The sequence below is a fragment of the Macrosteles quadrilineatus genome, unplaced genomic scaffold (assembly GCF_028750875.1).
Source record: "Macrosteles quadrilineatus isolate MER2022 unplaced genomic scaffold, UCM_ALF_1.0 Scaffold_3__2_contigs__length_128488019, whole genome shotgun sequence".
NCBI classification, from domain to species: Eukaryota; Metazoa; Arthropoda; class Insecta; order Hemiptera; family Cicadellidae; genus Macrosteles; species Macrosteles quadrilineatus.
This window is the reverse complement of record NW_026542596.1, coordinates 100,833,503-100,856,504: the sequence shown is the minus strand read 5'-3', so window position 1 is coordinate 100,856,504 and position 23,002 is coordinate 100,833,503. Positions and strand designations below refer to the sequence as shown.

The 23,002-nt window shown below is 36.4% G+C and overlaps 3 protein-coding genes across 4 annotated transcripts; 1 reads left to right on the top strand and 2 right to left on the bottom strand.

The window, feature by feature from the left end:
• LOC128989728 (uncharacterized) lies at positions 1–1,029 on the bottom strand. The gene is made up of 2 exons (XM_054411746.1): positions 702–1,029; positions 1–462 (listed from the first exon to the last, which is right to left on the bottom strand). Exons 1-2 carry the CDS (start codon positions 1,027–1,029, stop codon positions 83–85), a joined length of 708 nt encoding a protein of 235 aa, XP_054267721.1. The 3' UTR covers positions 1–82.
• Positions 1,030–1,254: 225 nt separating this feature from the next.
• Positions 1,255–17,232, bottom strand: LOC128989727 (adhesive plaque matrix protein-like). The gene is made up of 6 exons (XM_054411745.1): positions 17,166–17,232; positions 7,136–7,195; positions 5,879–5,959; positions 2,074–5,016; positions 1,485–1,576; positions 1,255–1,445 (listed from the first exon to the last, which is right to left on the bottom strand). Exons 1-6 carry the CDS (start codon positions 17,230–17,232, stop codon positions 1,266–1,268), a joined length of 3,423 nt encoding a protein of 1,140 aa, XP_054267720.1. The 3' UTR covers positions 1,255–1,265.
• Positions 17,233–18,091: 859 nt separating this feature from the next.
• On the top strand, positions 18,092–22,623 carry LOC128990484 (uncharacterized). 2 transcript variants are annotated; one of them, XM_054412857.1, is made up of 4 exons: positions 18,092–18,366; positions 19,364–19,420; positions 20,481–20,599; positions 21,296–22,623. In XM_054412857.1, exons 1-4 carry the CDS (start codon positions 18,187–18,189, stop codon positions 22,551–22,553), a joined length of 1,614 nt encoding a protein of 537 aa, XP_054268832.1. In that variant the 5' UTR covers positions 18,092–18,186; the 3' UTR covers positions 22,554–22,623. The 2 variants fall into 2 exon arrangements, with proteins under 2 accessions (XP_054268832.1, XP_054268833.1); XM_054412858.1 differs by lacking the exon at positions 19,364–19,420.
• The last annotated feature ends 379 nt before the right edge of the window (positions 22,624–23,002 follow it).

Genomic DNA, 23,002 nt, shown 5'->3' with positions numbered 1-23,002 from the left:
TAATTTCTTGTTTTGTTAACAAAATAAAATTTCATATATTTTTTACAAAATAATTTATGAATTACAATTTTTTTACAAAATATTACTTTGCTGCTATTTGTGTATCAGTTGAGTACCAAGGTTTGAAGAAAGTAGGAACCCCTCCACTTTTATTCTTCCTCTTAACCCCAGGAGTTTTATGTCCAGGTGTTTGTGGTGGATGCCAAGGAGACGGAACAACACTTGGGTACACCCAAGTTGGCGTTACTGGGGAGATACAATCAGGGTTTACAGGATATAAACCATGCTGAGGAAACTGGGAACCAGGGAAGGGGTTGGGTGGGTACACACAGGGACCAGGCTGGGAGGGATAAACAGGAGGAATAAAAGGAATCTCGGGGATCTGAGGGTGGATTGGATATAGTGGATAGAAGTGCTCAGTTGTAGGCTCAGGATCTTTAGGGTGCTTAGTAGGATGTGTGGGTACTTCATGGGTGGTTGGGTGTTCAGGTTCAGGGTGCTTGGTAGGATGTGTGGGTACTTCATGGGTGGTTGGGTGTTTGTGGGATGTGTGGGTACCTCGTGAGTAGTTGGGTATTCAGGTTCAGGGTGCCTAGTAGGATGTGTGGGCACTTCATGGGTGGTTGGGCGTTTGGTGGGATGTGTGGGTACCTCGTGAGTAGTTGGGTATTCAGGTTCAGGGTGCCTAGTAGGATGTGTAGGTACTTCATGGGTGGTTGGGTGTTTGGTGGGATGTGTGGGTACCTCGTGAGTAGTTGGGTATTCAGGTTCAGGGTGCTTGGTAGGATGTGTGGGTACTTCATGGGTGGTTGGGTGTTTGGTGGGATGTGTGGGTACCTCGTGAGTAGTTGGGTATTCAGGTTCAGGGTGCCTAGTAGGATGTGTAGGTACTTCATGGGTGGTTGGGTGTTTGGTGGGATGTGTGGGGTACCTCGTGAGTAGTTGGGTATTCAGGTTCAGGGTGCCTAGTAGGATGTGTGGGCACTTCATGGGTGGTTGGGCGTTTGGTGGGATGTGTGGGTACTTCATGAGTAGTTGGGTATTCAGGTTCAGGGTGCCTAGTAGGATGTGTGGCTACTTCATGGGTGGTTGGGTGTTTGGTAGGATGTGTGGGTACTTCATGAGTGGTCGGGTGTTCAGGTTCAGGGTGCCAAGTAGGATGTGTGGGTACTTCATGGGTGGTTGGGTGTTTGGTAGGATGTGTGGGTACTTCATGAGTGGTCGGGTGTTCAGGTTCAGGGTGCCAAGTAGGATGTGTGGGTACTTCATGGGTGGTTGGGCGTTTGGTGGATGTGTGGGTACCTCGTGAGTAGTTGGGTATTCAGGTTCAGGGTGCCTAGTAGGATGTGTGGGCACTTCATGGGTGGTTGGGCGTTTGGTGGGATGTGTGGGTACTTCATGAGTAGTTGGGTATTCAGGTTCAGGGTGCCTAGTAGGATGTGTGGCTACTTCATGGGTGGTTGGGTGTTTGGTAGGATGTGTGGGTACTTCATGTGTGGTTGGGTGTTTGGTGGGATATGTGGGTACTTCATGAGTAGTTGGGTATTCAGGTTCAGGGTGCCTAGTAGGATGTGTGACTTGAGTGGTTGGATGTTCTGTAGGATGAGTGATTACTTCATGGGTGGTCGGGTGTTTGGTAGGATGTGTGGTTACTTCATGGGTGGTCGGGTGTTCAGGTCAGGGTGCCAAGTTGGATGTGTGGGTACTTCATGGGTGGTTGGGTGTTTGGTAGGATGTGTGGGTACTTCATGAGTGGTCGGGTGTTCAGGTTCAGGGTGCCAAGTAGGATGTTTGGGTACTTCATGGGTGGTAGGGTGTGTAGTAGGATGTGTGGGTACTTCATGAGTGGTCGGGTGTTCAGGTTCAGGGGGCCTAGTAGGATGTGTGGGTACTTCATGGGTGGTCGGGTATTCAGGTTCAGGGTGCCAAGTAGGATGTGTGGGTACTTCATGAGTGGTCGGGTGTTCAGGTTCAGGGTGTCTAGTAGGATGTGTGGGTACTTCATGAGTGGTTGGATGTTTGGTAGGATGAGTGATTACTTCATGGGTGGTCGGGTGTATGGTAGGATGTGTGGGTACTTCATGGGTGGGTGGATATTCTGGCTCAGGGTGTTTGGTAGGATGCATGGGTACTTTATGAGTGGTTGGGTGTTTAGAGGGAAATGTAGGTATTTGATGAGTAGTTGGATATTCAGGTTTGGGGTGTTTTGTAGGAGGAATAGTAACTTCATGTGTGGTTGGTTGTTCAGGTTCTGGTATTTGGTAGGATGTATTGGTACCTGATGTGTGGTTGGAAATTCAGGATGAGGATGTTTACTAGGGTGTATAGGTATCTGATGGGTAGAAGGGAATTCAGGCTCTGGATGTATTGGTATTTGGTGAGTGGTTGGGAATTCAGGTTTAGGGTGTTTTGTAGGAGTAATGTGAACTTCATGAGTGGTTGGGTGTTCATATTCAGGGTGCTTAGTAGGATGTATTGGTATCTGATGTGTGGCTGGATATTCAGGTTGAGGGTGTTTACTAGGGCGTATTGGTATCTGATGAGTGGTTGGGTTTACAGGCTTGGGGTATTTTGTAGGAGGAGTATGAACTTCATGTGTTGTAGGGTGGTCAGGTTTGTGATGGGATGATGGCACATCATGATGAGGGGTGTCAGAAGAATGGTCAGGATAATATATAGTGGTGATTTCAGGTTCTGTAGAATGCTCAGGAACATGTGTTGTAGGGTATTCAGGTTTTGGGTTTTTGGCGGGGTGCTCTGGAATATTGTGTGTTGGTACATGAGGCTTTGGGTGTACTGGGATATTATGTGTTGGTACATCAGGATTTGGGTGTACTGGGATATTATGAGGTGGCCACTGAGGATTTGGATGTCCTGGTGTATGGTGTGTTGGCACATTTGGATATGGGTGTACTGGAATATTATGTGTTGGTACATCAGGATTTGGGTGTACTGGGATATTATGAGGTGGCCACTGAGGAGTTGGATGTCCTGGTGTATGGTGTGTTGGCACATTTGGATTTGGGTGTACTGGAATATTATGTGTTGGTACATCAGGATTTGGGTGTACTGGGATATTATGAGATGGCCACTGAGGATTTGGATGTCCTGGTGTATGGTGTGTTGGCACATTTGGATTTGGGTGTACTGGAATATTATGTGTTGGTACATCAGGATTTGGGTGTACTGGGATATTGTGAGGTGGCCACTGAGGATTTGGATGTCCGGTTGGATGTCCTGGTGTATGGTGTGTTGGCACATTTGGATTTGGGTGTACTGGAATATTATGTGTTGGTACATCAGGATTTGGGTGTACTGGGATATTATGAGGTGGCCACTGAGGATTTGGATGTCCTGGTGTATGGTGTGTTGGCACATTTGGATTTGGGTGTGCTGGAATATTATGTGTTGGCACATTTGGATTTGGGTTTACTGGAATATCATGTGTTGGTACATCAGGATTTGGGTGTACTGGAATATTATGTGTTGGTACGTTAGGATTTGGATGTACTGGGATATTATGAGGTGGCCACTGAGGGTTTGGTTGTGTGGTTGGATGTCCTGGTGTATGGTGTGTTGGCACATTGGGATTTGGGTGTACTGGAATGTTATGTGTTGGTACATCAGGATTTGGGTGTACTGGGATATTATGAGGTGGCCACTGAGGATTTGGGTGTCCGGTTGGATATCCTGGAATATTTTGAGATGGCACATGAGGAGAATATGGACGCTTTGTTGGATTGACTGGTCCATGGTGGATATCAGGGAAATTTGTAGGATGTGAAGGGTGTTGAGTTGGTGGTACTTGAGGAAACGGGTGCTGTGGAGGATAAGCCGGAATGTGATGATTTGTTGTAGGTATTCCTGGTCGAGGTGTAATAATTGTTACATCCGGCCAGTAATGCTTGGTTGGTTTCACAGGAACTTGAGTGGGAGGTGACTTTACAAATGGGTTTTGGGGAAACTGGCTACCTCCAAAATCGTAGTTTGGTCTGACTGTAGAAAAATGCTTTGATCCTCTATTTCCTGGAATTGTATGTTTTCTTGTGGGATTAGGATAGAAATGATTATCCCCAAATTCATAGGGTGGTCTAATAGTTGTAAAATGTTTTATCCCTCTGGATCCTGATGATTCGTGGCCATGTACGACTAGAGTTGTTTGAACTGTTTCACAATTACACTCAGGATTCTTTAAGTGTACGTCTCCAGTTGTAGGAACTGGTACAGTTGGGTGTAGATATTTTGTTTTCTCATCAGGAGTTCCATGGTTAGGTTTCATTTCTGTTTTCGGTCCCTCCGATGGGTGATGGTCATCACTTGTTTCATCTAGCCAATCCTCTTCATTTTCAGAATCACCTTCTTCATAGTCTTCATCCTCAGGTGCTTCCTCTTCGTCTTTTTCATTCCAAGTTTCATCTTCTTCAGCTTCATCTTCATTCCAAGCTCCATCATCAGTTTCTTCATCCTTAGTTTCGTCTTCTTCGGTAACTTGATGTTTACTTTCGTCTTCTTCGGTAACTTGATGCTTAGTTTCATCATCTGCAGTAACTTGATGCTTAGTTTCTTCCTCTGCACCATCATTGTTCCAAATCACTTCTTTTTCAGTTACCTGGTCCCATCGTGTTTCATGTTCTGTCACTTGTTGCCATGAGCCATCGTCCTCTGATTCCTGTTGCCAATTTGTGTCTTGATAATCAAACTGCTGATGAACTTGTGTATCCTGAGTATCTTGCCCTTGTCCATCATATGTTGGGAGATCTGGGTATTCTTCATAATCTAGTTCAATGGGTATATCAGAGTTATGAAGATCTATAAATTGATCTGAACTCTCAATGCTATGTATTCCTATCCTTGTTGCATTTCCGTTTGAACTTCCCATTTTGTCCGCTGGCTCCAATTGTAGAGTGTTGCTTTCATTATTGTTTGCTTGTACAGTTACAGTGTACTCTTTTGTTGCATTTAGTTCTGGATTTTTTATTGTCTCTGATTCATCAGCGATTCCCTTTTGATTTTGACCTGAAACAGTAATAGTTTGAATAGTAAACCTTTGATAAGGATGATACAAGTTCAATTCAGATGAGCACCATATTGCATCAAAAGTCTTCTTGATAACTCTTATTAAGATTACAAACAATAAAATTCATAAAGTTTTGCTCAGGGATGTAAATTGTAAATACATGACCATGGAATAATGTTGAGTGAGTAGGCTACCCTTGTATGAGCAAACTAACCAAAATACAAGTAACCAAATATCTATTCCCTCATTTAAATAGGAGAGAGAAAGGATAGGATAAGCAGGCTTACCTTAAGAAATGTAGGCATCCCACTGCATTCATTACAGAACACAAAATAATCTATAAATATCTAATGTGACTCTCCATGTTGAGAAAGGGGCCAGTGGCCTCGAAATATCCAGTGTTTATTTTATTTTGTGTTTTCTTCTGTGTTCTGTAGTGAATGAAGTGGGATGCCTACGATTTCTTAAGGTAAATAACTACCAATGTTATTTATTTAAATTTGACGCTGCAACATTTCTTGATGAAATTGTAATAAAGGATATTGTCTATTGTCTATTGTCTAGACAATTTTCTAGGATACAGTTTTTCTAAATTGCACATACTTAAATTCATTAAATTTTCTCAAAAGTTCAGATTATATTTATATCCGAACTTTACATAAATTGTGAAATGAAAAATTAAGCTCAACTATGTCTTTTACTCTCCGAAGACAATTATAGTGTTGAATCAATAATTCTTAGAAAATGTTCTTCTACTAAGTAACAAAACTAAAATTAACCTTTTTTAATCAATAATTTCTTAACAAAGTTAAGAATTCTGAGTTAAGATAATTTCAGAAAATCATTCACTATGATACTTACCAAAGTTTTTATCAATTGGATTTACGTTGTTACTTTGAAGATTGTCTTTCTGAGCTTTGTTTAGTTTGTCAAAGTTGAAATCTGAAAACACAAATAAATTGGTTGTAACACTTAGCTGCTATGCTCTTGATAACACGATAAATACAAATGTGTTACTGTATACGCTGTTTACAAACTTTAGGCGGTTTTAGGGGAATAAATCTTATCTCCTCCACTTTTAAATCATTAAAACAATTGCTGAGAGTTGCCAAAACATCACTCAGTTTGTACATACATATTAAACAAAAAAAGTAGTGAGGGAACTTCCCCTCAAAACCGCCTATACTTTGTGAACAGAGTATAGTTTTATATTTAATTAGATTCATTTATAAACGTGTAATTCCAAAAATCTTTACCATAGCCTAAACACAAAATGCTGGAGCTCACCAAATGTCAATAAAAATAGTTTTTGGTATTTTAAAGAAAACCATTAAATTGGTTAAACCATTATTGGTTTAACCATTATATTTTAGGATTGAGAAAATAATCTTAAAAATAAAAAACAATTTAAAACACGAGCTACCAAGGATATTTTAGTGACTACAGTCAATCTCAAACTAGAGGCATCCATTCCACAGTCAAAGTAGATTGTACAATGGTCTTCAGAAGATGACTGGTGTCGGTCGATGCTTCTGATGCGAATGTTGGGGAAGCAATCAAACAATAAATCTTCGGGGCAAGCTACAATCTGAATACACTACATGTGCTGTAGCAATCAATCTTCGGGGCAATCTACAATCTGAATACACTACATGTGTTGTAGCAATCATATTCGGGGCAATCTACAATCTGAATACACTACATGTGTTGTAGCAATCATATTCGGGGCAATCTACAATCTGATTACACTAAATGTGTTGTAGCAATCAATCTTCGGGATAAGCTACAATCTGAGTACACTACAACGACAGAAGATCAAGATTCTACAGTATATTTCCTCATATCCAACCATAATGGAGTATCTAGTTCTAGTAATCCACATAGATTTGGACAAACATCAGTCAAATTGACTGAGTTTATTATTTTTTTATTTAATTTTATTAGCTTGAGTTTGGAGAACTATATGTACTGTGTGATGGAACCCGTCTCCTGCCCCTCCGTCTACCTAGGACTGGCTCGGGTCTTAAACCATCGGGCCGAAACTGTAATCAATGTTTCGAGTTCCTCCTGCATAAATGAGGGGTTGGGGTAAAAAGGTGGATTAAAATATTATCTTACCATCTCTCCTGTACAGATCTGCAAACCCAGCACTGAAGAATCCTCCTTTCACACGACTGTCTGTAAAAAAAAAAAAAAACAATAATTAATAACTTATAATATTTGCATTTTTTCCTAATGAGTTAGAGGGGTAGTTCTCAAGGTTTTAAAAACATTTATGCTGTATTATAGAGCTTATGTTTTGGGATCAATTTTATTGTGATTCCATAATTTCACTTAATTTAGTTTTACCTAAATATTACAGCATTACAGATTTGAAAGTGATGGAAGATTAATGAACTTCTGTAATTTATTTTTATTTTATTTCAATGTTTAGATTTTATTGCAAATGTGGCCTGATCAATACGATCTTGTACATTGATTCATTACATCCAGAACAGTAGACGATTGCTAATTGGACATGCGCGGAGCTTCATCATTCCTGGATTACTGAAAATGCCGAATCAAGAGCCGGAGTCAAGATATGGTGTATTGGTCCAAGAACACACAATACAATAAGTTACATAGTAAAAAACGGCGTTGGTTGCCGAGCTCGACTGTTTAACCTCTGTATATATCAATGCTGAATGTGACGGAACATCAGCGGAGCTATGCACGAAACACAAAAAATTGCAAACCTATTTTATTTAATGTTAATTTATTCATTTCAACATGGATAAATAAACAAAGAAGTTTTGATCCTTCCAAAATCAGTTCAATAAACTTTACACATAGTGTCCCTGAAATATATTTAAAGTTAAGTCATTTTAGTGAATTTTCCCTATAGTGAAGTAGCTATTACCGTAGGTCTCATGGTAAGACTTGAGCCATGGGAACGGGGTCTTATGGGGTAAAAATTGGGTTTTCTCATTTTTGCCAATCAAAACAAAAAAAAAAACAACACAAAATTACAAAACAAAAAAAATTCCAATTTCTGTCTAGACCATTTTAAAGAGCTTAAAAATACAAATAATTTAGTATGTTGAAGTGTGTTTGTGCGGTTATTGGCTATAGGGAAAATTCAAAAAATTGTAAAATTCTTATGTAGAATATTGTAAACATTGCTTGTTTATGGATATATTTTGATCAAACTTGGCAAATTTATTTATTTCATACTAAACTATTAATATTTTTCAAAAAAAAACACTTTATTAGCCTCCATGTAACAGCAGCAAACCTAGGTACTGTACTCATTTAACCTAATTTAATCATCAGGCAAATGGAAATTCGTTTAGTCTGCAGGTTTGCTGCAGTGGGGGTATTTAAGATACTGTTTATAAATTGACTTATGTGGCCATCCGATAAGATCACTGCTAGAATCTGGTTAATTGTTGGTTAAAACTTACCTAAATGAGGCTAATACTCATGTAGGTACCATATATTATCTTGAGAATTAGATATCTACCTTGTTTACAGATTTTCTTACATCTGGTATCTTTAGAGTTCTAACAATTATTGTTAGAAAATTGTCTAAATAAACTATTACCATATTAGTTTTTTCCTATGTAGTATTTATATGACATCAGATTAAAGATTTTCAATAGATGCCATTTCGAAACCACACATGATAAGAAAATTACATTTTTCTCTTGTACGGGATTGGCATATGAATATAAATGCTTATTGCAGTTATACTCAAGCTTTTCGTTTGCAATGGGGGAGGGCAGAGTTTGATCAAATTTGCTTCTTTATTTTTTTTATATAATAGTATTACACATCTACCATAGCCATAATGTTCCGCTACTTCACCTAAACAATAGAGAAAAATTAATTATTAAATTCCCAAAATATCACAAATTAATCATGAAATTAAAAACATAAACATAACTGTAAACAATCCTAATTTGACAGTTTTCATTGCATATCACAGTTTTTTTATGCTGCTCAGTTCAAATTAGCTGTTTTCATAAATGAAAAAAGGATAATAGTAGTAATTAGTATAAGCTGTTGGTACATTTTATAACTTTTACCTAACCCGCCATGTTAAACTTCCCTATCCCAAGCGTGATGTATACAACTTCCTTACTTCTCGAGTGATGTAAAGTATCAAAAACTCACTCGGTGATGTAAAGAAACCCATTTAAATAACATTGAATGCTTAACTTAATAGCTATTTACATTACAAGTGTAGTAAGAGCGTTTTTACATCACGCAGGTGAAAGTTGTGCAACGAGCGAAGCGAGTTGCATAATTTACCTAAGTGATGTAAACACGCTCTTGCGTAACGTGTAACGTACAAGATTTTACCTGACCCGACAATATACAGGAGGTTACGAACAATATTTTTCATTACCCATTTCACTCATCTTATAACAGTAAGGTTCATTTACAAACAAAAGCTATGTTAGGAAAATTCTCCAAAACATAACAATAACAATAAAATTCAAGCACACAGCTGATTTCTAGCGTTAAACGTCGTTGGCTCCATAGAGTTATATTTTTTAAGTTATCCACTCAATGTTATTTAAATGGGTTGGTTTAATTACATCACCGAGTGAGTTTTTTGATACTTTACATCACTCGAGAAGTAAGGAAGTTGTATACATCACGCTTAGGATAGGGAAGTTGTTGCACAACATTCACCTGCGTGATGTAAAAACGCTCTTACTACACTTGTAATGTAAATAGCTATTACTGCTTTTGAATAGAACCCACTTTTTAGTTGAAACAGCTGACTAAATTCTTTAATTCCCTTTAAATATGAATACTCGTAAGCGTAAGGTTAAACATGGGTAACTACAGAGCCACCATTTAACTGCAATTAAATACGCTACTCAAGTGATGTACTTGACAATGTATTAATTGCAAGCGTTGCTCAAGTCAACGTACAACAAAGCTGATGCCCTTGAGCTTGACTAAGATCTAGACTTCCAATTTGTGCCATCAGTTGTCACAATTAATCGTTTGTGAGTCATTTACTTAGTCTATTGTGTTTTACCTTTGAAAAAGAGTTAGTAAGATCGAACCAAAAATAAAACAAGACAAGTAGGCTAGCAGGTTTGATATCTAACTTGCATTCAAAAATTAAGGAAAATATTACTTAAGAGCAGATTCCCCTTTAAAATTGTCGCTTTTTTGGGAGTTTATGAAAAGTAAGAGATTGTCTTAATTCAATTAATAAAAAATTATTTAACTTCACTTTCCCTACATAGCAAGCAAGTAATAGTATAGACAATTAGGCCTAGATATATTTACCAACGGTCATTCGAAACAGGGCAAATCACAGTTTAAGCGGGTATTACACTACTATCATAGTTTTATGACATGTTTTTATTTGAAATATATGATAATGTTCTCTCTAGAACATATTACACATAGACATATGATCATAGTTCAACTATTAATAGTTTACACTGTAATATGCCTATTTTCATCAAAAACATGATAATAGATATGTCATAGAACTATGATAGTGTAATAACCGGCCTAGGAATGACATTTTTATTTTTTATGAAACTATCTAGTATCTATTGACATATATTAAACATACTGTTGTTTATACTATTTCAAACCCCGGATTTTGTAAACGTCCGAAAGCTAAAGTCAACAAAACGTCGCTTGTCAGATTCAAATTTGCACGTTTAAGCTGAAAAGACAAAATTGCCAATATTGAAGTCAGTTGTGCATATGTAGTTTGTAAATAAAACCTTAAATTGTTACTAGAAGATAATTTATATGTCAGAGAACGCTGCTTTATTTCAAGGGGTTTGTTACTAAACTACAAGCACAAACTGTTCTATTAACTTACTTTTACAAAAGATAAAGCAAATCAAAATCAATTATAACCAAATAAATGCCACCACTGTAAATCATACTGAATTCAGAATCAAACACTGTGTCTTGTGTCGAATCGACAATCTGAAAAGGCAAAACAATCTTCAGACTGCATTGGGTGCATAACCTCTTATAATAGAACTAGTGCACCTGTTGCTCGAATTCGAGCAACTGCAAAGTATTTCCGGCGTAAAGGCGCGTTTACATTATTTCGAGCTCGCATTTGAGTTAATGGAATGCGATTGAGAGCGAGTAACTATTCGAGTATCGAATGACGGATCGAATTCCAGCAGCGTTTACATTGTAGTTATTACTGGAATAATAGTAGTAGTCGCGAGTGATGTAGTTGTAAGGCGAAAGTTAAGTATTCATAATCAACGATCACATTGGTCTTAAGTGATTGCTGTGTGATAAGTTTATTTTTAGTATGTATAATGAGTGAAAATATTCAAGAACTGTGTAGGGATGGATGATATATTTTTATAAGTATATATACAGTATATATAAAGTAGTATGAGTGAAATTATTCAAGGTATTTTGGTGATCTGTGGGGATAAATAAATTTAATAAAAAAAAGAAATTTAATATACATTATTAACTTAGCCATCACTTATCTAAGTAGTAAACACAAAAGCTATAAACAAACAGAAACATCCATATTCCACCACACCTACGTTCTCACAAACTGGCTTTACAAAGATATCGTATGCGAGCGTGCGAGCATTTCCCAACATGTTGGAAAGTAACTCGAACGGCAAAATATGTAATTCGTGCACGCATTCCACTACTAGAATGCCAGTAAATTTGTGGTTGATACTTGTTCGAGCACGAATGCGAGCTCGAATTAATGTAAACGCGCCTATTTAAAAACGAATAGGCCTATAACAGGCATATTTTCCGATGAATTAAAAGAGTCAACTCAAAGATAATGTATTCAATCACTACACTCGAGTGATCAAAACTGAACGTACTCACTCTGAAAATAAACTGTGATTACTGAACAGCTGTTTACGTATACAATTAATACAATTTATTCGTCTGTTTGTGTAAACAAAATTTTTTCTTAAGAAATAGATTGGTATTTTGATGGCCTGTGGGGCAATGTCCGAGGACTTTTATTACAGGAATTGGTAAAAGGGGGCGTCTACAAAAAAAATACTTAATTTTGATACATCGTTTGTAAAAATCCGTCCACTATTATCGGAGGAGTAGTGTTTCGTAGAAATTTTCTTCACGTATTATAAAATAAGGACTAGGCATCCCATCCCCATTTAAAGTTGTTGCCAGTTTTCCACCAAAATGCACGTGGTTTAATTAAGCCAAATAGTGAGCCAAAGTGATGATGATTACGCATTTTTGAATTACAACTTTTTTACCAAATAAATAAATAAAAACTTGTTTATCAAGTTAAACTAACAGGACAGCTTATTGTAAGTAAGCTATAGCATCTTTTATAAAATAATTGGTGTCGGCAATCTGACACATACTTTCTCCCATAAGCTTGTCAACAACATTTATCATGGGTAAGGAGGGAGTAACTATGATATTTTATAAGGACAAATCACAAAAGTTGCAATAATTACCTTTGAACCGTAATTGTTACAGCCATGGGGGGTTACACTACTTTGTTTATAATTAGGACCATAACACATTGATTTTAATCAAAACCGGTTTTTTAAATCAGATTTTTTGTTATTTATGATGGGGTTTATGGGAAAATAGCTTAAGTTGCAATAACTTTGGAACCGTATAGCTCAATCTAACTTTGCTCAGGCTAACTTTTGAACTCAAAGGCCGCGAATCGTAATCATGTCAAATTTGGACAGTAAATCAATCAAAGTATGTTCTTTCCAATTGTGTTGTTATTTTTGGTCTCCGGTAAAAAAATCCCTCTGAAATAAGTGGTCTCCGGATAATACCAAAGTACTACAGGTTCAAAGTAACAGCCATACCATCAAAATCATAACGGCTTTTCGCTTTTCCAAACGTCCATCCTAATATCCCACCAGTTTTTGAGGTAGAGTTAGTTGCAAGATCATACTGCAAAGTGCAGGAAGAGCTAATAGTTCCCGCGATCGCCGCTAGGTGCCGTTGGAGGAAATATCTCTCGAATATTGGCGTTAGTATTAATTAATTAATTTATTCTTTAAATATTATGAACTTTAACGAACCATAAGTTAACTGCATAGTAAAGAATAGACTCTAAATTAAAAATAACCCACACTTATATGGTTTGGAACCACGAGAGATTGTAAAGATACCATTGTTTTCGCTAGGCACTCGCAGTGATATTTGAGTCTCTAAAACACGACCACCCCATAACTCCTCTCACAGTTTGTCAATCAGTACGGTATGAACTTACCACTGATACATGATGACCGTACCACCTCATGATCTTCATGATTAGAGGTTCGATCTTGCTCTTGCAACGAGTGTTGATCGATTGGCTGAGTTGTCAGTGGTGTAGTTAACTGATTGACCAATGACCACACACGTCAGTTTTAAAAATTTCATCATACTGCCCGCGTTCGGGTTAAACAGACGTTTCTTGTTGTCTATTTAATCGTCCGCCAAATCCACATAAATCTTTTGGGTGAAAACTTCAAAATTCAAATGGGAACAGAAATAAACGGTAGCAATTTGACACTTACATTCTCCCGCTAGCTTGTCAACAACTTTTATCATGAGTAACTGATAAAGGTAAAATCACAAAAATTGCATTAACTTTTGAACAGTAATTTTTACAGGAACGGGGTTTCACTATTTTGTTTAGAATATTAAGGACTATAACAGACAACGTTCAACCATATTTGATTTTTTTAATAATGTTTTTTATGGGTTAAAATGTAAAAATAACATTAGTTACAATAACTTGAACCGTAATCTGTAAAGGAATGGAGAGTTCTGCCGTTTTGTTCAGAATTAAAACTGCTACAACACACAAATTATTATCAAAATCGTTCGGGCCATTTTCGAGAAAATCAGATTTTTCAATTATTTAATGGGAAAATAACCATTAAAATTAAAAAATGAAAAACCTGTGTCCATAAGCCTAAGTCAATGGTATACTAGGTGGACAATGCAGTGTTGTCTGCTTGCAATATTGAGCGGAACAAGCATATTTTATCCAATACTTTACCGGTACCAAGACTACATCTGGTTCATATAAATGGAATATCTACTTGCGGTATCCAAAGTAAATGGTACTACACATATATTACGTATGTTTCGCCATTTACTTTATTTAATTTCACAAGATGACACGCCATAACGACACAACAGTGGAGAACAAATGTCTTGAAACAATCGAGGAATTCCGACAAATTGCTGATGCTTACAAGTGGCAGACATGTAGTGGCAAAGAGTTAAATGAATCAGTCTACAACAGTGTAAGGATTGAGAAACTGACATAACTAAATGTTCTAGACGCAGACGCTGTGATATCCGCGTAGCGCAACCGCCATTGTCTGAGTTTAAAATATACCATATACGGATAATGGAGCAATAACGTAACGCACTCTTCAATGATCGACTATTTTTGTCTAAATGCGTCACAGGAAATGTCAATGAAATTGTGTAATTTAAAGGTTTACAAGTATTGCACATTACATACATCTAAATATTGCATTAAAATATTACACCTATTTGATCTATTGTTGTGGAAACATTAAGGATTACAATTGATTTATGCCATGTAGATTTGGCTTTTGGCTTCAATATGGATCATTTGGAGACTTCCTATGTGATATAAAAGTTTGAAGCCAAGAAATAGATTAAGTTCAGGACCATCTCACCAGAGTTTTTACTAGTGTATTGGGTTGAATATTAATTAAAACCAATGCTGTTTCATAGCAAACAGCTGATGGATTTATCACTTAATATATTGTCGTTAGTTGGTGACCATCTCAACAGATTGCACCACGTTTTTTTGGATTCAAATTTGTACATTACAATTGAATATTAATTAAAACCAATGCAGTTTCATAGCAAACAGCTGATTGATTTATCACTTAATATATTGTCATTAGTTGGTGACCATCTCAACAGATTGCACCACGTTTTTTTGGCTTCAAATTTTTACATTACATGGGAAGTCTATGGTTGGAGTCAATTTTAGGGCACCACAGGGTGTTTCAAAAGATATGATGCAATATATAGTTCGATGGATGCAATACGCACTAAACAGCTGTATTTTCTGTTTGAATTGATTGACAGTTTTTAATGCCAATAGTGGAAAGAACGAATAGTTTGATTTGACACCGTAATTTTGTGTCTTGAGTACACGAAGAACCTCTCACGTGTGCATTGCAACTCGCGTTGGCTAAGTACGGGCGCTTCATGTATACAGTTATTTTACTTTGATTGCTTTTGTAAACAATCAGAATTTGTAAGAACGCATGTGTACGAGGCCTAAAACAAAAACCAAAACAGGCTTCAGACTTTACAATATCGTATCCTATCCTAATTCTAATACGAGCTATGTCTGTTTGTCTGTTTGTATGTATGTTTGTTTGTCTGTATGTGTGTAATATATCTCCCGAAATCCAGAGGAAGGATTTGAATAAATTTTGGAATCAGGAACTTATAGCCCTGAAAAATTAATTGGCGATGGCCACTACCCCAGGAAAATGTATATTTCACAACACAGCTCGTTTTAAAATTAAAAATGTAACATTGGCCTTATGGGTTGCCAAGTAACTGTGTTGATTGAACAAAATAACAACGTAAAAGTAGACAAAAGTCACACGTTTTTAAATAAGACATTCACAGTATAATAGTTTGGTGATATATTGGAATCAGCTGATAATTTGGTTTTATGTTTATTTTGTTATGTAAACAAATAATGTTATGTTTTGTTCTGTGATTAGATGAGTTTTTGATTCATGTTTAACTTTATGTGAGTTGGTTGATTTAGCTGAGGCGATGGATAAAGCTAAGCGGGAAATGAATATTTTAGAAGAAGCTATGCCTATAATAAACAAGGTACAACTATGATAAGAAAATAGATCTTTGGCAAAAGAAACGTACAGTCATTATACAGAAAATTGTAAACAGTTAGGACTAGTACACAGTGTCCGCTCAAAATTCTAAGCTTTTTTCATGTGGGAAAAGTGTAATATATTGGAATCAGCTGATAATTTGGAAAGAACAACAAAACCAACTCAAAAGAAAACTTCAAGAACATTCAGTGAAGGGGAATAAGTATGGGTGAAAAATGAGATTAACGGATTAACCCTGGTTGGATAGCAGGAACAATAGTCAAACGCAATGGCTTATACTCTTATGAAGTCATGTGTGGTGGAGTGATAAACATTCGGATCAACTGCGAAGAAGAGAGGGTGCGATAGACGATGGGGAGGGAAAAGGGGAATATATTGGAATCAGCTGATAATTTGGTTTTATGTTTATTTTGTTATGTAAACAAATTAAGTTATGTTTTGTTCTGTGATTAAATGAGTTTAAGTTAGTTTTTTATTTTATTTAAAATAGCATTGACTATTGGATACAGTACAAAGAGGAAAACATCAGTTGTAATTGTTGAGCAAAGATTACACTGAAGGTTAGTCGATATAGGGGAAAATAGTTCCGATCAAAAACGGATTGTTTTACTTATCCAAATTTTCAAAAATTTCTGATTTATGTATCTCAATTACAGTTGTGCAGCTGCACAACACAATGCTCAGGTAAATTTAATTTTTTGTCCTGAAGCTGAATTTATGTTTCAGCGAATGTGTGATATTTACGGGGTTTTAATAACTAAATATTGTCAACATCACACTTAGTAATTCACTAGAGTTTCTGCCATTTTAAAACGATTACTACGCTGTTTTGAAGATGTAAAATATCTTTATTGCATTTGCTAAGCCAGCCCTGATTAAAAATCACTATGAAAACCATAAACCTAATACATCTGAAAAGAGTATTCTGAACGCTTTACTTAGAATAGGCTACTAGAAGTTTATCTTTCAATTATCATCCTATTTTAAAATCTCAAGCCAGTGTTGATCCGTGTTTATTTCTAATCGCACTATGGTATGGTGCACAGACACCCGTAGAATATGGTAATGCCGCACAGTAACGTAATCAGGGGGTCTCAATCCCGGGCCTTCAATCCAATGCCGGGATTTCGGGACTCGCCGCAGCCGATCCCCGATCCCGGGATCCAAAAATTAGGCTAAACAAAACGTATTCCAAATTCAACCAGAAGATGAGATGTCTACTAGCAACATCCAATTTCCAAAGTCAATGGTTTAGTCTATGATACCATGATACTTACTGGACCAATGTTGTGGCGTCGCAAACGTCGCTGCCGCTAGGATCGCTAGCGTCGCCAGCAGCTGCATCCTGGAGCATGTAATGGGTTGAGTACGACCGCGACGCACTATATACACTGCGAAATGTTACATTGCTACACTGCTACATCGCTATTGCTACATCATGTGCGTCATGACAACTTGATCTTGATATTGACATTACCTTAGCAATGCGAGGACAATATTGCCCGAAATGACGACCATCTGACAAACTGTCTCAGCATCTCAAGATTGCTTAAGACACATTCTAGTTTCTAGAAACAGTCTTACACTATACATTATAACATTAATTTATTGCTTGCACATGCTAGATCATATATGAGGCTGTTGTAGTAGATCTAGACAGTAAGAGCAAGCAATAACAGTAATTCAGTGTTGGTGGCTGCATAGTGAGGGCCGCAGTTCGCAGTCAAGTTGGCACCAGACAGATTGGCACCATATGGTGTTTTAGCACCCGGCGTCGATATAGATGATAGATCAAACATAGGCCTACTGATTGTGATAGACCGCTGACTGATAGTGACCAGTTGTTATTGGTTTCCGAATCCTCGAAATTTTCAGCACAAAAATGCAGGATTTGTTGTATTGCTTAACTCATAATATGAAAAAATAAAATGTTATCGGACCTTTTGAGTGAGACAGAAGAATGCTTAGCCATGGTTCTTTGTGTTTAAACTGTGATCTAAATATAATTTCACACATTATATTCAAAGTGACCAAAATAAAATTGGTTTCTGTCTTTTTAGAATCATATGGTTGAAATTCCTTATGTGTGTTTTTTTTTCAAAACTATGTTTACAACATCAAACTTTAAATTATTAGTTTGTAAACATAATTTTTGACACAAATACTCAACATGCAGTCTAAAATATTAGGGGTTTAACTCAGGTTGTGATATTAGGTACCAAGAAAACGGCCAAAAACAAATAAAAACATGTCTTCAATCAAAAATTAATTTTTTTTCTCACAACGATATAATAGATCATGTATAATTCTAAAGCAGAAAAGAGAACATCTCTTCAGACGAAGGTTAGAAACAGTCTAATTGAAAAAGAGCTGAAAGCAATATCAAAGGCAGTGGAGTCGGATGCAAGATATCAACAGTTCAAAGAGTCACAGTTTCGCACCAAATATGAAAAATATTTGACTACTGGGAATTTCGAAGTAGGTGCCTAGCATACTGATTATAATCCAGTGGTGGCAGCTAATTTCAAGCCAAATTTCTAGGATTAGCTAGATGAATAGTTTTATCAAAGATTACATATGCTAACGCAAAATTTTGCGTTAGCATATGTAATCTTTGGTTTTATTAATGTGACCATCTTCCAAGATCATGGTGTGTAATCATGTTGTGACCATCTACACCATGTATCATGATCATCTCTTGCGATCACGACATTGTGAATTTTTTATGTAACAACTTTTGCAGATGCATTCTGTGATCCATTTCTAGAGCAAGATTAAAGCTTGGCTCATCTTAATTTTCTAACGTGGTCCTCACCCTCACCTAATCAATTTCGCTTATAAATTATAGTGAGGCTGAGCTAAAAGAAGAGCTGCTCATACATCTATAATCTATGTAGAATAGAGATATGATCTTGACATAGCACAAGCACAGTAGAAATGAGAATATCATTTATTAATATTGTACTATACAGTACAGTTTACATTGCTACTCTCAAGTCTTGATATTTCTTTTAATCCAATTTTGTCACATTTCAAGTTATTTTTTTTACAAATTCTATTTATGTATTGGTATTTCATGACAATTATTTTGTTATAATTCATGTTTTCCCAAGGATTGAAAGTTGTTATTAAAAGAGCAACCTAAAATTATAAAAATGTGACTTAATACTTTGTTATTGATCACACTGCAGATAGTAAGTATAATATGTCTACTAACTGTCTTACTATTTATTCTGCAGTTAGACTAAAAACTTCTCGCATAACAGCAACTGGTTCTAGATTTATAATCATATTTAATTAAGTTAGTTGTGTGCATTTATTCTTGACTTGGAAGATTAGTTTGAATTACCTGCGCTACTAACAGAGTGACCCTTGGTACAATGTAATTTAACTTAAACCTATATTTGTCAATAATAACAATCAATTCTTCATGACATCGTGTTTCAAATTAATAATGTAGTTGATTTGGTTTCAGACTTCACTAAAAAAACTCGATTCATTCAAAATAGCTTCAACTCCATACATTGGCGAGGTATGCTTAGTTGAGTGTAGAGAGTACATTTTGTGTATTTTAAAAGTAAATTATATTTTGGTGCTCCTAGGTCAGTATATGCTTTATTTTGTAACCCTGAAAAGGATTCACTTGATTAACTAGTGCTTATTTATACCTACTTACCTAATTTATTAGGTTTGCATGTGTAACACCATTGGCCCGAGAGAGAACTTCACCCTTTTCCCCTTCCTTACGCCCCCAACAAACCTAAAACCTCTTGCGCCACTGGATCCCATCTACTAAAGCCACCCTGTTGCAGCTTTAGGTCTAGTAACTAGTCAGAGTACAGGAATTTGTTGCCATGGAGCTCAGGGTTTAAGTCCAGCAAATCACCAATTGCTTGTACCTGTGATAATGCTAAAAATATTACACAATGTAGCTTCTAGCCTTTACCACCGTCCAAGTTATCTCTGTCAACATTCCTGGCAGAAAGTGTTTTTGCTTTAGGGTGCATATGGCCAGTAAATTAAATACGACACAGTATAGTCTTCTCCATGAGTTGTACCTTCTTGTTTAACCTTATGCTTAAAAAATATAATCAAAAATTTTAACACACATCACACATTTATTCCTTAGTTCACCATAAATAGCTTTATTGTTTGAACTCAATACTGTGTAGTGCCTTTTCAAATATTATATTTTGGAATCTACCAAAATATAACCTGATTGTAAATTGTAAATTGATGTAAAATGTAAATTGATTGTAAAATGTTGTAGTTTGCTTGTTTATGGATATATTTTGATCCAACTTGGAAAATTTATTTAATTATACTAAGCTATTATTATTTTACTAAAAACACACTTTAAGTTTCCCTGTATCAGCAAACATAGGTACTCGTTAAATAGATTTCAGTGAAAATCAATTCAAATGGAACTTTGCTTAGTTGGCAGGTTTGCTCCGGGAGTATTTTTCTTTTGCCAGAGGGCTCTTTCCCATTTAAGTAGGTCTGCTACTAAAAATTTCTTTAAAACTTAGACACTTGTGTCCATGTTACATTCATCAAACAGTTTTATCTTAACCCCATGTATTTTCCCCCAGCAAGTACCTCTTCACAAGTTGCTCTATACACATGGTGAGGTGGATGTTGACAAAGTGGTATGTCTCCACCTACTGTCCGTACAACACTACAAGACACTGTCTTGTGCTCAGGAGAAGAAGTGGGTATTGTAAAGTCTACAATATTACAGATATTTTGCCATTTTGGTAACCTTAATTAGATAGGAATCTTCAGAAAAGCAGTTGAAGTCTTTTAGCTGTACGTTTTTGTAGAAATTTGTTCTTTAGAGATCAGGATGTTACCCTCCTCAGGCTCAAGATGTTGTAGATGTAACCAAGGGATGAAACGGGGAATGATAAGACGATCCATCATGTACCTGTAGCTAAATTGTGCAGTGCCAGTGGCAGACTAGGAGCCATTTCAATGATTACCCTTTCATGCCTCTTCCTAGAGGATTGCCCAAGTAAAAGGACTTCAAAAATTACATGTCAGAGGTTTCTTCATAAACGAAGATGGAATTCAATTGCACCTTTGAATACACTTTGTAAAGGGAATAACTTTTTTATTTTAAAGTAATTTAATGCAAGTATATTCATTGTACAGAGTGTAGAAGTTTCACAACTGCAGTGTTATTTAGTGGCTGGTTGTAGAATCCGTAAGATATGTATATCTTAAGAATTACAGGTTTAGGATTGCAGAGCAACTAGGATTAGTTTGATACAATTCAGGAGATTTCTGATTTTTCTATTATATTTTTATGTACTAGTTGAATATTTTAAAGTTTAATCTGACACATTGTCAGAAGTGGGATGTTTGTAAAATGAATAGATATGCTGTGATAACCCTTTTTTTTCAGTCTAAGAATCTTTCCAAAACGATCCAAGCCGAATGTTTTGGAAACATCTTCTTTGCCATTCTACATATTAGAAATCGATCACAAAATTTACTTGGAATCGCGAACCTTTTTCCCACAAGGCCAAGAGGTAGTAATTATCGTTAACAGCAGTTTAGAAAAATTGGTCACATCAATCACTGAAGTCCTAGAAATAGTGAGTCCCCAAAAGCTGAAGAAAATCAAAGAAGTGTTATCAAGTAAAAAATCTATTCAGGAAGTGATGATCAAAATGAAGATTTTGAACTTTTTAGCACAACTGAAAGATAATCCGGTTTTACTGAATGTGGATGGTTATAGGATAGAAATAGCTAATTACACAGAAGAACCTGGCTTAGCAACCAATGTATTGACAGTAAGCCATATCATGGTAAAGGATAAGTCTAGGAAAATTGAGCAGATTCAAAGAGAAATCAGAACAAAAATTAACACCTTTACGGAGAAGAACGTGGAAGTGGAGGAGTCATGGGAAATGCTTCATAGGAAGTATTGCAACTGTGGGAAAAGTGGTTCGTTACCCTCACTGGCTCATGGTAGAACAATATCATTACTGAATGACGAGGGTACAGAGTTTGCTAGAGTCACTGAGTCCGGATGTCGGCTGCCTAAAGGCTCTTCTCTTTTGACCAACTCTCTAACAGCAATCATCAAATCTTCTCCCAGGGAAAGGAGAACAAGTATACCAGACCAAGGCAGTATGGTTCCTCTCAATTCTTTGTCTTCAGCAATAAAAAACCAAGAGGGGCGACTAATTCGTTCAATGTTGTACAAAGTTAAAAATTCCCACAGAATTCTTATAGGAAAAAAAGCCGCTGAGTTGAAGTTGCAACATTCAAACTGTGATAAGAAGGGGAAGCAAAAACTACCAATTAACAAAATAATAGAGGGTGTCTTCTCAAGGGATTCCTTGTTGTCTTTTGCGTCTACTGCAGAAAACGAAGAGCTAAAGATGATGTTCCAGCCCTGCTGCAAAGGGGGGTTAGGCATGGGGTCGTACTTGTTGAATACTAAAACATCCAATACGGAGAAAAATAGATATCAGAGACAATCAGCGGTCTGCTCACACATCGACGATGAAGTGATTCCACAAATGATCAAGCGAGAACAGAGTGTTATGAAGATTGCTCAAATAAAACAAGAAATATTTATGTCTGAGACAAGAAACAAAATGAAAAAGTTTCTTCAAACTAATAATCCAGGAGAAGTTACTTCAATATCCTAGCTATGAATATTAACATTCAATCCCTGGGATCAACTAAAAATATTGAATGTGAATAAAACTATTAAACTAATGCGGAATTTTAAAATGATCCAACCAACTTTTGATAATCATATTCATTATAGCTGTGGACTTATAGCTGTGGACCTATAAGCTGTAGAGGTTAGTGTAGATTACAGACAGAGAGAACACTATTAGCGTTATTTATCAAATTAATTTAACTAATTGGTCAGTCATAATTTTTATTACAACTCCAAAACTACAAGATGTAAAGGGAAATTTAATGACAAAGTTGTTTTTCTAATAAATTTTACAATCTTTAATTTTGTCAAAAAAATATTGTTTCAAACATATTAAGTTGTTGACTTTTACTCCTTCCTCATCCAACTCCAGATGTCTTTCAAACAAATCTGAGGGTCGGTGGTACTATTCCAAGGGAGATCTTTATTGGG

What these genes read in the sequence shown, in the direction of transcription:
- LOC128990484 (XM_054412857.1), top strand. Translation starts at nt 18,187, where the DNA reads ATGTATAATTCTAAAGCAGAAAAGAGAACATCTCTTCAGACGAAGGTT. An exon ending in TGACTACTGGGAATTTCGAA is followed by an intron (nt 18,367 to 19,363) that starts GTAGGTGCCTAG and finishes ATTTGGTTTCAG; the next exon opens with ACTTCACTAAAAAAACTCGA. An exon ending in TCTTGTGCTCAGGAGAAGAA is followed by an intron (nt 20,600 to 21,295) that starts GTGGGTATTGTA and finishes CTTTTTTTTCAG; the next exon opens with TCTAAGAATCTTTCCAAAAC.
- LOC128989728 (XM_054411746.1), bottom strand. Translation starts at nt 1,029, where the DNA reads ATGAAGTACCCACACATCCCACCAAACGCCCAACCACCCATGAAGTGC. An exon ending in CCCAACCACCCATGAAGTAC is followed by an intron (nt 463 to 701) that starts CTACACATCCTA and finishes CCCATGAAGTAC; the next exon opens with CCACACATCCTACTAAGCAC.
- LOC128989727 (XM_054411745.1), bottom strand. Translation starts at nt 17,232, where the DNA reads ATGCAGCTGCTGGCGACGCTAGCGATCCTAGCGGCAGCGACGTTTGCG. An exon ending in GACGCCACAACATTGGTCCA is followed by an intron (nt 7,196 to 17,165) that starts GTAAGTATCATG and finishes TTTTTTTTACAG; the next exon opens with ACAGTCGTGTGAAAGGAGGA. An exon ending in CCCAACCACACATGAAGTAC is followed by an intron (nt 1,446 to 1,484) that starts CCACACATCCTA and finishes CCCATGAAGTAG; the next exon opens with CCACACATCCTACTAGGCAC.